Source organism: Anopheles stephensi, unplaced genomic scaffold (genome assembly GCF_013141755.1).
Source record: "Anopheles stephensi strain Indian unplaced genomic scaffold, UCI_ANSTEP_V1.0 ucontig2, whole genome shotgun sequence".
NCBI classification, from domain to species: Eukaryota; Metazoa; Arthropoda; class Insecta; order Diptera; family Culicidae; genus Anopheles; species Anopheles stephensi.
The window spans coordinates 53683-67157 of NW_023405124.1; the positions used below are offsets into that span (position 1 = coordinate 53683).

At 44.0% G+C, this 13475-nt stretch overlaps 1 protein-coding gene across 1 annotated transcript; it reads right to left on the reverse strand.

Annotated features, from left to right (window-relative positions):
- Window positions 1–841: 841 nt before the first annotated feature.
- Window positions 842–5707, reverse strand: LOC118515883 (protein G12-like). Its single transcript, XM_036062072.1, has 3 exons — window positions 4522–5707; window positions 1519–1691; window positions 842–1201 (listed from the first exon to the last, which is right to left on the reverse strand). Exons 1-3 carry the CDS (start codon window positions 4964–4966, stop codon window positions 1094–1096), a joined length of 726 nt encoding a protein of 241 aa, XP_035917965.1. The 5' UTR covers window positions 4967–5707; the 3' UTR covers window positions 842–1093.
- Window positions 5708–13475: the final 7768 nt, after the last annotated feature.

Genomic DNA, 13475 nt, shown 5'->3' on the forward strand with positions numbered 1-13475 from the left:
GTTGCTTCTTTAATAAATCTCAAATTGTGTGAAATCTTGCAAGACTTAGTAGCAAGGGTAGATCATAGTGTAAGCAAACTAAGCACATACTTTAGGCCCCGAGCTCCTGACAACCCCTTCATATCGACAGAGGCTTACCTTCTGATAAGTAAGCTGTTCGATTCTGAGAGCCTGGATTATTAGGAGGCCTCGATTTCATGACTCCTGATAAAGAGTCTCGTCTATTATCGCCGCTTTGCCTTCGATTCCTTGAGACAGACCTCAGCAGACTTAATGTGGTAGGCTCCAAAAGGCTTGATCCACCAGTGCTTGATCTGCTCATTAATTTAAATAAATCTTGCCAAATTCTTATCAGATAAACTTTACAGCTTGATAACTCTTCAATGTATCGAAGCTTATCAAACAATGCAAAAGAAGAAAAAAAACTCAAATTTTGAGTGGAGATGACTTTGGGCTAATGTAAAACACCAGGAGTGACGGATGCATTAGGAATGTTCTATTAGCTTCGAATGAAGTCAACCACCCGTTGTGTGGAAGTCGAGTTCAGTTCAGCTGCACTACTCTGGTCGTTATATGTTATGAGAATGCCACCGGACAACTAGGCGACCATCGAATATTTCTAGCTCTTCTTCACGGACAAAAGGTAGTTGGTAAGGAAAAATTTAGATATTGTCGATGTTTGTCATCAGAAAAGTTAGGTCACATACTCGAGGAATAATAAACTTGTACCAGAAACGATCAGGAGTTGGGTTAAAAATAGCGAATCCACAAATCTTTCGGCGTGTAAATATTCTTCTTCACGCATGCTCTAGTGTTTCTTGTTCGGTAATTCACAGTAATATCATGTTAGCAATCGTTTACACACAATTTTATTTACCACACAACGTATCGATTCATAGAATACCCTTACCGAGGAACACATGTTTCAGTTTTTATTATGCTGAACACAACGCACACTGAAATATAAATGTGTATCGTGTCCAGGTTGCGTTCGTTAGCTGTATTTTTCCCTCCCCTTATTTATATCGAAACTAAAAAAAGAGAAGAAGAAGAAAGGATCCACCCCCAAGGGAAAGCCCCACACTGGGAAGAATTAGAAACTACTGAAACTGAAATACTTCTGCACGAGCTGTATCCATCCGGGAATATCGAATCCGTGCCGCTGCAGTCTCCAGAGAAGTATCCGCAGCTGCTGTGAAGACTGGCCAAGAAGCAAGAAAACAGAAAAAAGAAAAATGCCATCAAAATCTATCACAAATATGAAGGTATTTTTGTAACGGGGCACACCACAAAAAGGTAACAAAAGGGGTTCTATTTCAAGCATCGGAACTTCGAATCCCCTTTCGGTGTGCGTGTGCCTCCTGGGCTTGGTGCATTAGATGCTTGGCCCTAAATCCGGCACAGCGTCCGGCAAGGGAAGGAGTGCAGTGGGGGTGACAATTTCGTTGATTGAATGATCGTAAAAAGGGATGGAAAAGTAGCGGGGTGGGGATGGGTGAACGGTTCGCCAAAACCTACCTGCAGTGTGTTGAGTACGTTCTCAAACTCGCCGCTACCGATCTGCTCGAAGAAGAAGGAAAAGTCATTGCTCGTTTCCAGCTTGTCGAAGAAAAGCAGGATTATTTCGTCCTGCGGCAGCAGCGCCAATATGTCATCGACTAATCCATTCAATCCTCTGGTGGTGAGATTTACTGCAATCGACACAATTGGAGAGTGAAAAGGGGGGAAACATATGGGTGAAAATGGTAAACTAGGTTTGGTGTTTGGTTTTTTTCTCCTTCGTTTCTTTCGACTCGGGTCTTGTTGCCGAGTTTTCCAACCGATCCCTATTGTGGGCACAATGGCACACGCTGGAATCAACTTTTACTTCGATTGGGATTCGGTAAATGGTTCGATTCGGTTGGTTCGGCGCTACTCGAAACCGAACCGCCGTGCCGTTGTGTTCTGCCGCTTGTTAGCGGGAACACTGCTCGATGGCTAACAGTAATTGATTAATAATTTAATTTGCTACACTTGCAAAACCGCTTGCAATTGCCGACCGCCGGTGCATACGTTCGGTTGACCATTTTGTCATACGCTTCATGAAGTGGCGATGGAGGTTTCTGATTTGCTGGAGGGATTGCATTACGTCTTGCTGCCTGGCAAATCCTGGCCATTCAGCCGTTTGCAATGACCGAAAGCAAAAGCTTCATTAGCTTTTGCCTGGCAGGCTTTGACGGTCGGATGTGGGCGACCGAACGCCGAAAACGCAATCGTCACAACTTTCATCAGCGTCACCAAATACAATCAACCAAATTGTCATCAACCGGCAGCCAGGGGCGTGGTGGTGGTGGTGGTTTTCCCCGATCAACACGAGCCGGACGATCGTTGTGGTTTTATGTTTATGACAATCAAGCTCAGGTCCTGCAGCGCGTACAGCGTATTCTATGGGGGATATTCAGTACTTGTACAGTGTGCTTCACGACAACTGTATATGCATTTTACTAGTTACCTTCGAGATACTTATTTTAGCCTGTAATTTGACGATTTCCTATTAGGTTCTTCACATATCACTTAAAGAAAGCAGTCATAGAGACCTGCGTCAGAATTTTACTATTCAGCTACGGGTATTTTGAAGGCAAGGAAGCCAGAAAAAAGGAAGGCTAAGATCTCTAAAGCTTCTAGAGTCTGGTGATGAGTTCTGTGGAATGCACTCACGCTCCCACTCCGCATCCGGCAAATTTATCTCCGATTCCGAAGAAATTAAATCGTCGGTTCCACCTGGAACCGTTTGGAACCGTCAGAAAGGTTTGGAACGGTCAGAACTGTCCGGATCCGTCGGCACTGGCTCGATGGTTCGATTCGATGGTTCAAACGCTTCAAAAGGTTCCGTCAGATCGAATGGTTCCGACGGTTCTGACAGTTTCGGCGTTTCCGACAGTTCCAGCGGTTCCTTCGGTTCCAAACAATTCGTTTGTACCTACCTTCCAGAACCGCCCGGAACCATACCCATCACTTCGAAATTTTCTCCATCGCTTGTAGAGTCCCAGAAGTTACAAAACAGAAAACTTTTCCATCAATTCCACTCAAATGCTATTTCTGTGACACACACTGTGTTCCCATCCTTCACTGTTTTGTTGCCATGTTTCATATAATCGTAATTGTAGGGCACAAAACTCAAGAACGCGCCCGTAACGTATTATACTCCCACTCCAAAGTACAAGTACAGCCCTGACCAGAGCCGTTAGACACCAAACAGAGCTGCTGAAGCGTATTGTGGTTAGAGGCCGCCAGCGAAGAAAGCGGTGGCCTGTACTGAGACGAAGCTTTTCCCATTTGCAAGCCCATATGCAACAGCGACCCATTACATGCAGGTTGTGCCCGAAAGGTGATCACGGGGACACAATCATCGGCCCCAGTGTGCAAGTGCAGGATTAAATCGTAAATAATTTAATTGAATATTATTCCATTTCGACTCCGACGGGTCGGCTTTTCATAAAGCGAACCAGGTCGTCCGTCCGTCCTTCCTGGCGGAACCAACCTTTCCGGACGTTTGATTCGATTTCCGACGGTTGCCGCAGGAAGCCGACGAAATGCTAACGACGGAAGTGTCAAATGAAGACGCGCATTTACGTACGTTTGCTCCCTGATTGAATCGCCTTGCCGGCCCGGGTTTTGTGTGCAAACCGAACGCACACCGGGACAACGCATTCGCGAGCGCCCAGCGTCAACTCTCTGGTCCACACGAAACAAGATTATCGTCTTCGGGATGGGCGAACGGCGTCATTGCAATTGTACGTATGCACTTCCGGTGGGTGCGAGACTTTGAAGACGGCGTGAAATCAATTTAAATTGAAATCTGCTCCGCATCGGCCGTGTACCGGTTGCGTCTGCGGTTGCTTGCCCACCCGCTGCTGGGCAGGCAACGTAAAATGGCACTTTCATGGGTGATTGAATAATGAAGTTACTTCTGCTGACTGGCCCGTTGGGCAGTGCAGACGCTCTCCCAGTTCTCTTGCTCCCGATGTAAGCAAAGTACTGGGGCAAGTCTTCATACGTCTGGACATATGGTGGTTAACAGTAGTGTAGCAACTTCTTCATGAAGTTATCCGGCGCTATGTCCAGAAGGTGGACGGTTTATTTTCCCAGCCACTGGTGGGCTTTATCGTCCATAATCGCCAGGAAAGTTGCACAAAGCATTTTCGCTTTTTCAAAAGGCATCTAAATTACAAAGGCTTCTTTATCACACAATCCAACGCAATTCGAAGTTACATGATTGTTATCGGTTTTGCAATAAGATAATTGGAATTGGCGATGAATCTCAAACGAGGACATATTTGCCTTGCCCAAGTACTCGTACTATTGTAGGATAATGTTTAATCGGATGCATAATTGGAAAGCTTTCCCGGAATCGTTCAACCGAACGATTCGTTTAATCCTTCTGTGGAGGCTGGTAAGAAAATCAGCTCAATAGTTGCTGTCTGTGGTGTATGATTTCTGGTGAGATACTTGTTCCATTTCATACGGGGCAGCGCTACTCACACATCCTGACGCTTTCGTCCGGCTCGGCAAAGATGTCGTCCGCATCGAACCGCTTGTTCAGCTCGGTCCACACCTTCTCCACGCTGAACCCGATGCTGTCCAGATAGCGTCGGAAGCTGCGCACCTCTCCCAGATTCACAATGTCCAGCCGGATCTGTGTGTAGTCCTCGGTGGACACGTAGTCGAAGGCACTCTCCACCTCGACGTCGTAGTGATAGTAGTACTGCATTAAGCGCTGCACATCCTCGAACGGTACCAGATCGATAAAGTCCATCAGGTCCTGCTGCAGCTGGTGGCTCGGTTCCTCCTCGATGTGCCGGATGTGGTAGCCAAATATTTGGCCTAGTTCCGCCATCACCATCAATGCTATCAGTGGCCACACCGGCACCGTACTGGCCGGTACTACTGTCCTTCCGATCGTACGTTCACTCGCGACACAAACCATCGTTATTATCGTGCGGAAAGAGCTCTAGGCTTTGTAGTTTAAGGCAACGAACCGAGGAAAAAACCCGAACCCGAAAGACTCTAAAACAACAACTGGGCACTGTGAGGATTTGAGCGATTTAATAAACCACTTCCGTAAGGCACCGTGGTGGTGCCTGAGCACCGAAACAAACGCTAGCACGGGAACGCACCGGGGCTCGAAAAATAAGCTTTCGATTCTGAAGAAGATAATAGTGTCCTTCTCCCTTAACGTGGGAAGAACTTCTCACCCGAGAGTTATCCCTTTCCTTTTTTTTTTTCGTCGCTGAGTTGTGCCGGCTGTTTGCCAGGCCAGCATAAACACCAATTAAAAGCACCGCTTAGCACCGGGCACCCAACTTTCCACCGTCGGACGACGACGACGACTTATCGGACGTGGTGTCCCAACCGTGGGCCGAAATCAGCACATGAAATAGATTCATTTTCACGGTGCCACCAGCCGTGTTGTTTCGGCTAGAAACGGCCTCTATAATCACTAATCGAGATAACTTTGTTTGCGCTGGCTGAAGTGAAAATTGTGCCTTCGTTCCGATCCCCAGCTTCCCAGATCTTTGGCAGTTTTATTTGGCCTCTGTTTGATCACTTTCAATCTCCGGTCGGAGGAAAAACGATCGTCGACACGTCGCTTTCTTCTGGCTGGCACACACGGACACACTCGGACGGGTCGCGACTCGCGAGATGAAGCGTCGGAACGCAACTAAGCGATAAGCGTCCGGGGGTCTCATCGGCCATACCAAGCCATCGGGAGGATGGCTGGGGGTGTGCCGGGGTGCGTCAAGTGCGTTTCGTTGATTGGCTCTCTAAATTGAATCAACTGACCGTTTTGGGTGATTTGGGTAAATAAGCCGTTTGAAACTGCGACCTGCTGCGAACCTGCTGGCTGGCTCGCCGGCCAAGCGTTTGTGCCGTCGTTTGTTTGATTCGATTATCCAATTTACGATAAGAATCGGGCCGTCGTTTTTTCGCTTTACGCGAAGGTTGTCTTCCGTGGCTTGGGTGTCTTCGGTGATGGGTACGCTCTTTTTTTATGGTGCGCCATTTTGCTGAAGGCCGACCGGTAGTCCGGTGATAACGCGTTTTAGGTGCGTGTGTGTTTTTTTTTGTTCGTCCCTTTGTTTAGGAGCTCATTATGGCTCGTCTGAAAGCAGGCGGAAAATGTTGTTATGACTCATAAAGTGAATAGCTTTAAAAGCCGTTTTTATTTTAATTATAATATTGCTATAAATTTCGCACTAACGATATATTCCATTAATCGGCGAGTGCCCTCCAACGTTGAGCATTGACGATAATCGAACTAATGTTTAATCCGCCATTTGGTGTATCATTCAATTAAGGTAAGAGCGAGAAGTTGATGGCATCATTGTCTTTGCAAATCAGAAAATGTTTCAAAAGGTGTTTTAATTGAAAATAAATGCAAGTGGACAATCGAAAGAAGCTGAAGTCATTCATCGATAGATTTTAATATTATCTTTACCCGTTGCCTTAACTGTAGACCTGTAATAACAAGGTGTTAAAGAGTTATAGACCTACACATCTTTCAGATATCAAATTGTAGTTTGACATACCAGGATTCGTTTCAGACTGAATTGAACGCAAAGCTGGAAACATCCTGAGCAACTTGAGTCCTTGCATCGTTCACAGCATGTTGGTCAAAAGAAAGGCGAAACCAGTTGATACTTCTAGTAAGCTAGTATTCAGTAAACTTGCTAGAAAACTGAGGCTTTATTTACTTCAATCATTAAGCAACTATATCTGATACTATTGTCACTTACTCAGAGGATGGTTAGAGTCTGTGAGTTAATAACAAATTAATAAAACGGCAAAAGTCTTCTAAGATGCTTTAGACAACATCTCCTGACATGGATATCATAGAAGTAATCGAATAGTTTTAGGTCTATACTTCTTAATTTGAACGTGATTCTCCTGAGGTCCTAGATTCCCGCTTGGTTTGGAACATTACTGTTTGCATTTATTGTTACGTTTATATTATTTGTTTCCTTGATAAAACGGTCTCTTGAGTGCCTCAAACCCGTGAAAGAAGGATTGAAGCGATGAATCTAAACGTGTTGCTCTCCAGCCGATGTCACAAGCTAAGCACCAAATTCCAATAACTCTCCCTTCCTAATTAAAATTACGCTCATAAGCTAAAGGCTCGTTTCAAATAAAGGGTCAAATCTCATTAAATACGCTCACTCCGCTATTCGGCCTGTTGCTTGAGTGTCCCCCGTTCTAGGGATTTCTTTCCATTTTCCACTAATTAATTCTATCCCCCACTGCAAACCGTTACGAACCACCGCCAGATACTCGTGTGACAGTACCGCCCAACACGACAGTCAACTTTCAGGGACAAAACTGCCAGCTTCATCGTCCGACACCCAACGCCAAAGATATGGATATTGAAAGGAAATTGAATTTTCTCCCAATGCAACCGCAATAATCATAACGTCATAATTGAGTGTATCATCCAGCAGCCTGCGGGGCAAACGGATTTAAGGGTAAGGATTCGGCAAAAGATGGGCGCATGGGGCACTGGCACACACACACACAAAACAACTGAATGCGAAGCATTCTCAGGGCCATGTCCATTCCATTTGCAGCGAGATACATGCAAAATCCTGTTGTCATAAGTTTTGAGTTCGGGTGGGGGACCCACCCGAATAGCGTTGAAGTTATTTTAATCCTAAAATGCGTACTCGGGCGAAGGGAGCAATGTGGAAACAGGATCAGCTTATTTCCTTACCCAGTGTTTGGTGAGGCTGGATCGGTTAATGCTACGATTCTTTCCTCGCAAGCCGTCAGGCTCAGATGTTGGGCTGTTGGCGTTGAATCGTGTGGTCAAACCGGTGTTCGGTTGTGCCGTTATTCCGAACGAGCATAAAACCCATATGCAGCTGCCATAACCTTTAGCCCAGCGCTTGTAGCAGGTTCCGGGAGTGGTAATATGAGCCCGATTCGTTCGCCTTATGATTATCGCTATTAATAATTTCTAGCCTATAGAAGCGATGTTTTCGTGCCCGTACACATTCGGTTCTGTGTATGTGAGACTTGGTTTTTATTCGAAGAATTTCCCCATACTACGACGGGTGGCACATTTCCGGTACGGGGGTATAAGACAGCCCAGCTAGGGAAAAGTTCATTAAAAATCCCTTTTTAGACGATGATTTTGCCTGTTTTTCCCCGCTGCGGTTCACTTGTGTGCAGCTCGTGCTAATGGGCTGAGGCAGGAAAACGATGCGTCGGATGGCGGGAAACTTTGGAACTGTTGAAAATCGGGGGCCAGTCTTCTTCCGACAGGACAGAATCTCCGCCTCGGAACCGAAAGAAAGAAAGTCCGAACGATCACATGCAGACTTTTTCAAACTCCGTCCCTTACTTTCGCCGTAGTTCTCTTGGCCGAAGCAAGACCCTTAGACGGGAGTTCCCGGTTCTCGGCCCTTGCATTTGGCATTAGTGCTTGTGAGTCTTAGTTCTCGTTAGCATATCGCTTAGGCAACCACCCCCAAAAGCCTTAGGTGTGCGGTGGAGGCAAAAAGTTTAGCAAATGAAATTTTCCACCCCATGATGCCGAGAGGTGTATGTGTATCGGAAAATGGACGAAACAGGGAACCAAAAGTTACCGTGCGTCCTAGCTTCTTCATTATTATCTGTGTGTGTGTGTGGCTGCAAAATGGTTCCTTAACAATACGCTGCCTCACAACTGGGAAAGATCTGGAAGGCAGTAGCGAGCATGTCGAGCAGGATTTGTTTTCTTTCCATTTGCTGGCGCGCGTGTGTGTGTCGGCTGTATCGAAGGTACTTTTCTCCACTTTGGAAAGATCGAATTTTCGAAGATAAAATTTTGAAAATGATATTAGCCGAATGGGGTAAACCGGCTTTTGAGAGAGCCCAGGAAAATTGACGCATCATATGGCAGATAGGCATATTTGGCGGCGTAGTACGGATGTGATTAGGAGGGGCAGCCGGTGGGAAGTGGGCTTGTTGGCTTTCTTTACCAATCTGCGACAACCGACATGTTTTTCACTTTGGAACCTAATGGCACACATGGCAGTGTTGAAGTGTGTTGTTCTAGGTTTTATTTTTTTGTGTGTGGTAGAAAAGGGATGAAAATTAGTGGCAGAATTGGTTGAAAGTGATATCATGTGTTTGGTGTTAAAATTAATTGAACATGGTTGGGAATGGTGTTGGCGAAGGTTCTTGGTTCTACGTCTATAATCAAGTGAAGGAAGCTTGAAATGGCAGACTCAGAGATTTTTGAGGGTAAAATACTATAAGAAGAAGCAAGCAGAAGAAGAGGCACTTATCAAGTATATTTGATACAAATAAATGATTAAATGATTTTTTTCTTAATTTGTGGACCTTTTTTAAATAAATATTCATTATTTTACATCATTAAAATATTAGGAGCAGGACATGGCTTTGGTTTCTTTGTTTTGAATGTATGTACAATTCATGTAAAGGGTTTCACAGTAAGTGCGACAGTTGCCTCCAAAAAAAAGAGAATAAAATGAGAAAAATAAATCTTTACTGGTTTAGATGTGTGGAGAAAGCAGCTTACTTTTATATTTATTTAAATTATTAAAAACATCCGCCTTCGGCATCGATTAAGGGAAACAGATCGCTGTCCTAGAACAGATATTATTTATAAGACTCGTTCCACTATGTTGTTGCTGGAAACCTTACAATTGGTCACGTCTATGCCAATTAATTCTGATGTGCCTTAGAAAGTCCCAACATTCAACCATTCAAAAAGCAATGCGTTAAAACATAAATAAATAAAAAGATGTTCAAATTTTCTTATAATCAACAACTTTGCAAACCACACAAAAAAGAGTTTCTCTCGCTCTCTTTCCAATGTAAAAGTACATTTAAATCACAAATTGAATATTGCGCTTGTAGCACTGCGCTGAAAAAAAAGTGTCCGTACACGAGCCAAATTCCGGTTGAACTTTTCCAATTTGTATCATTTTTGAAAGGTACGCGCATAAAGCGCATGGAATCATATTTCTTCCATCATCGTATCATAAATTCCACGACCGATTCCGTCTCGCATCAGTCGTCCCCAACGTCCGGGGAACCCTTGCAAGCGTTCCGAAAAAAAAAGTTTTTTTCCCTATCTTGTACTGTTACTGGGTCCCCAAGAGATTGTTACGCACTCCCATAAGAAAAAAAATGTTGGTTACCTTTACGGTACTGACTTTCGGTTCCGATCTTTCGAAAAAGGTTAATGAAGATGCGGCGTTACCTTTGGCCGGAATTGGCAGGTTTTGGTTTTATTCTTTGTGATTTTTTTTCTCTCTCGTTCCTCCCATGCCGACTTATACATTTAGCGTATTTTTCTTGCCCCAAACGGGTAAGCCGTGAGGGTGGCTTTTATCGACGATTTCTTTATACCATTGGCAACATTTGTTGCTGTGTTTGTTTTTTTTTTTTGCGCCCGCGCGTGGAAAAAATTTCCAATGCAGACCCTGCTGAACGAATCGACGGCGCAACAAGCCGTAAAGTGCTCGAAGTGTTTGAACCGTTTTTGTACCGAGTGTGTGTTTTTTTTTCTTCTTGGTTTTGCCAATGTTTTCCATCATGTTGGTGGAAAAATTTCCATCAAGAAGAAGCTCGTCTTTGCCTTCGCTGGTGTGCGCTAAAAGTACGCGCCAAACGGCGTATGGAAAGTGATAGCAATAAGGAAATATGATTTTGTTTTACGCATTTTTTCGATTGTATTTCCACACTGCGGTTTTCCGCGTTTTTTGCCAAATAAAAGCACCACAAACCCTTGATAGACACACCCCTTCAAGGAGGTCGTTGGGTTTTACTAAAAGCAACCAAGGATAAGCGATGACGTTGGTGTGTCGGTGTAGCAATACATATGGCAATGGTGACTTGACGTTGACATTTTCCTCCGCGCTTTGATGTGGAAAAGCGGCATAAAAGCTAACTAATGAACATTGTGCGGATGTTGATGGGTGCATTTGTGGGCAAATTGGGGGTTGGGTTTGGCTTGATGGGTCGAATTACGCTGCGAATTAGATTGATAGTGGGGATGGGCAATATTGAAGCGAGTCTTAACGTTTGCTATGTGTAGCGAGGACAAGAGAACAGCTGAAGACGCACTTAGAGACGTGTGAGCAATATGTTTTGGTATTAACCAAAATGCATACTTCGTATATACTTTGTATTAAGCTTATCACGTGTTTGAGAAATTATTAAGATAGATCTGTTCAATAATGTATTGAACTCAGTTTCATCTCTTCTTCAGTGTTTTTGTGCTAGGATAATGGGCTATATAATTCCTCACATTTTCTTGGGAATTATGGATTTTGTTCTCAAGAGTGTCTTGTGACTCTATTCCAGCTGTCGGTTGTTGCTCTAGATTTCTTAACTTTAAATTTTGTGGCTCGGCTCACTTCAGAACTACTGGATCACTTATCGTCTGGATCTGTCTACCGAATGTCCCGGCCATGCTCTGAGTACAATCGATCTTGACAGTGTTGAAAGACTTAACGGGCTGGGCTGTCAGGTATGACAGTACTAGTATCTAATTCGCTGCACAATAGTTAGATCATAGAATAGCTTGTAGAGATATTCATTGTCCTGTCACTTATGCGAAATTCTTCATCTCCACGAGAAGTCAGCCACGAGGATGTTAATCGTTTTAGACACATTTGGTGTCTTACAGGTGCATTTGAGTATTTTTAATGCATTAAAGTTCCATACAGTTCCAGCTTTATCCATCTCCACAAAAGTTGCAAGTCCAGAAGTTTTCAGTTAAATTTTAAAAGACTTTAATATTGACCTATTGGTTATTTATTGTTCAATTATGGTTATTGCTAAGAGAATATACTTGGCTACTATAAAATATAGTCTGATCTGTTCACAAATCTGTCCATGGTTTACAATACAAAATAATATAATAATTTGTGCTCATTTCTGCTTATGAATATAGACCAATGGTTTAGTTTGAAAAGCTCTCGTCAACGCATGATGAATATATTCAGCCCAATTCAAAGCGCGTGGTTTAAATTAAACATAAACAAACTCTTTACTAAAATAAACCGTCGGCCAGATTTGATGAGCAAAAATGTACCCAAAAGCGTCATTTCAAAATCGGAGCAATGTTCTTCCGCACGCCACAACAACGCACGCCTTGTGATGCAAAGCAAGGGGTCTTAGTTTATTCTTGAGAGTTTATTGTTTAGCCTAATGCCATCGGACCCAACACTAATGCTTTCCAAGCGCTGACTATAAGCGCTTTCCCGCAGCACTCCGGCAAGGGTGGTACATAATTTGAATATTGTCGAGCAAATTGTTTTCCTTTTTGGTCCCCCGCATTCCAACCCAGCTTCCCATTGGGGGATGCTTATGCAGGCCGGCCATCATCGAACGCGTTCCACCGTTCCGTGATAACTTTATCGACAAGCGGCCAGACCGGAACCACAAAACCAGCCCCAACCGAACCAAGCGAAACATCCGAATGGAACCGAAAAAGATCAGCTCTCTTTCTTCTGGGACACTCTCCGGGTTTGGGTGTTGTTGTTTGTTTTGTCCGCTTCTTTGGGTCTGTTTTTTTTGTGGAAACCGTTTTCCGTTTTTCGCGTGGATAACGGGAACAATCAGCAAACTGAATCCTGGGCGTGCTGTGGGTGACTAGAAAATATAATTTCTGCCCGTACAATAACTGCTGTGTGACTGCCAACGGAGAAGAGTGGTATTTATCAGGCACGGTCGGCTGAAATAAGTGAGATAAAATGTTTTCGGTGCTTTGGGATTTATTTATTTTTCCCCCAAGAACACTGTGGTTGTGGGCCGAAGCTCGAAAAAGCGTTTGGGAAAATTCGTTTTTGAAGCTCCGCGTGACAGCACCATCGGAAGGAGTTGTTTATATTTTTAGGGCGAAATAATCATCTTAATTTTCGGATGGGAATCACAAAGCTTTCTTTCGGAAGCAGAAGTATGAAAAGAAATTTTCCAGGGAAAATACGCCACACACAGTAATAAAAAGTATTAATGGGCAAGGAATAAAATTAAAACTCTTCAGCATGAGCATGTTCAAAGGATCAATGTGTTTTTTGGGTGACCGATCGTATTTGATGTTTACCAAACGAGGGGTTAATATTCAAGCGGGCAAATGGAAAGCACACACACACACAGAGACGACCAGTTCAAAGTGGAAAGTGGATGCAGTTTTCCGCCTGACAGTGCATTCGTCAGTTACGGAATGGTATTTATTTCATGTTTATTATCAATAATAATTATTTCGCCATGATGGTGACGATGATAATGCTCGTCCTCTCTTGCTGATGATGATGATGGGGGTTGAGATGCGACGGATGCTTAATGGGAAAGGCTGGGTTGCAGATTTCCCCATGTTTGTTTTGGGTGGCAAGATTTATGATGATTCAACTGCCATTTTGCTGGCTGACCGGGCATGTTGTTGTGCTGTTTCCCCGTCGGGGGTTTTTTTGCACCGAGAACCA

Bases quoted from the DNA above. Each gene is read 5' to 3' on its own strand.
- LOC118515883 (XM_036062072.1), bottom strand. From the start codon at position 4,966: ATGGTTTGTGTCGCGAGTGAACGTACGATCGGAAGGACAGTAGTACCG. The intron at 1,692-4,521 runs GTGAGTAGCGCT...TGTCGATTGCAG, and splicing joins GGACGAAAGCGTCAGGATGT to TAAATCTCACCACCAGAGGA. The intron at 1,202-1,518 runs GTAGGTTTTGGC...CTTCTTGGCCAG, and splicing joins ACGTACTCAACACACTGCAG to TCTTCACAGCAGCTGCGGAT.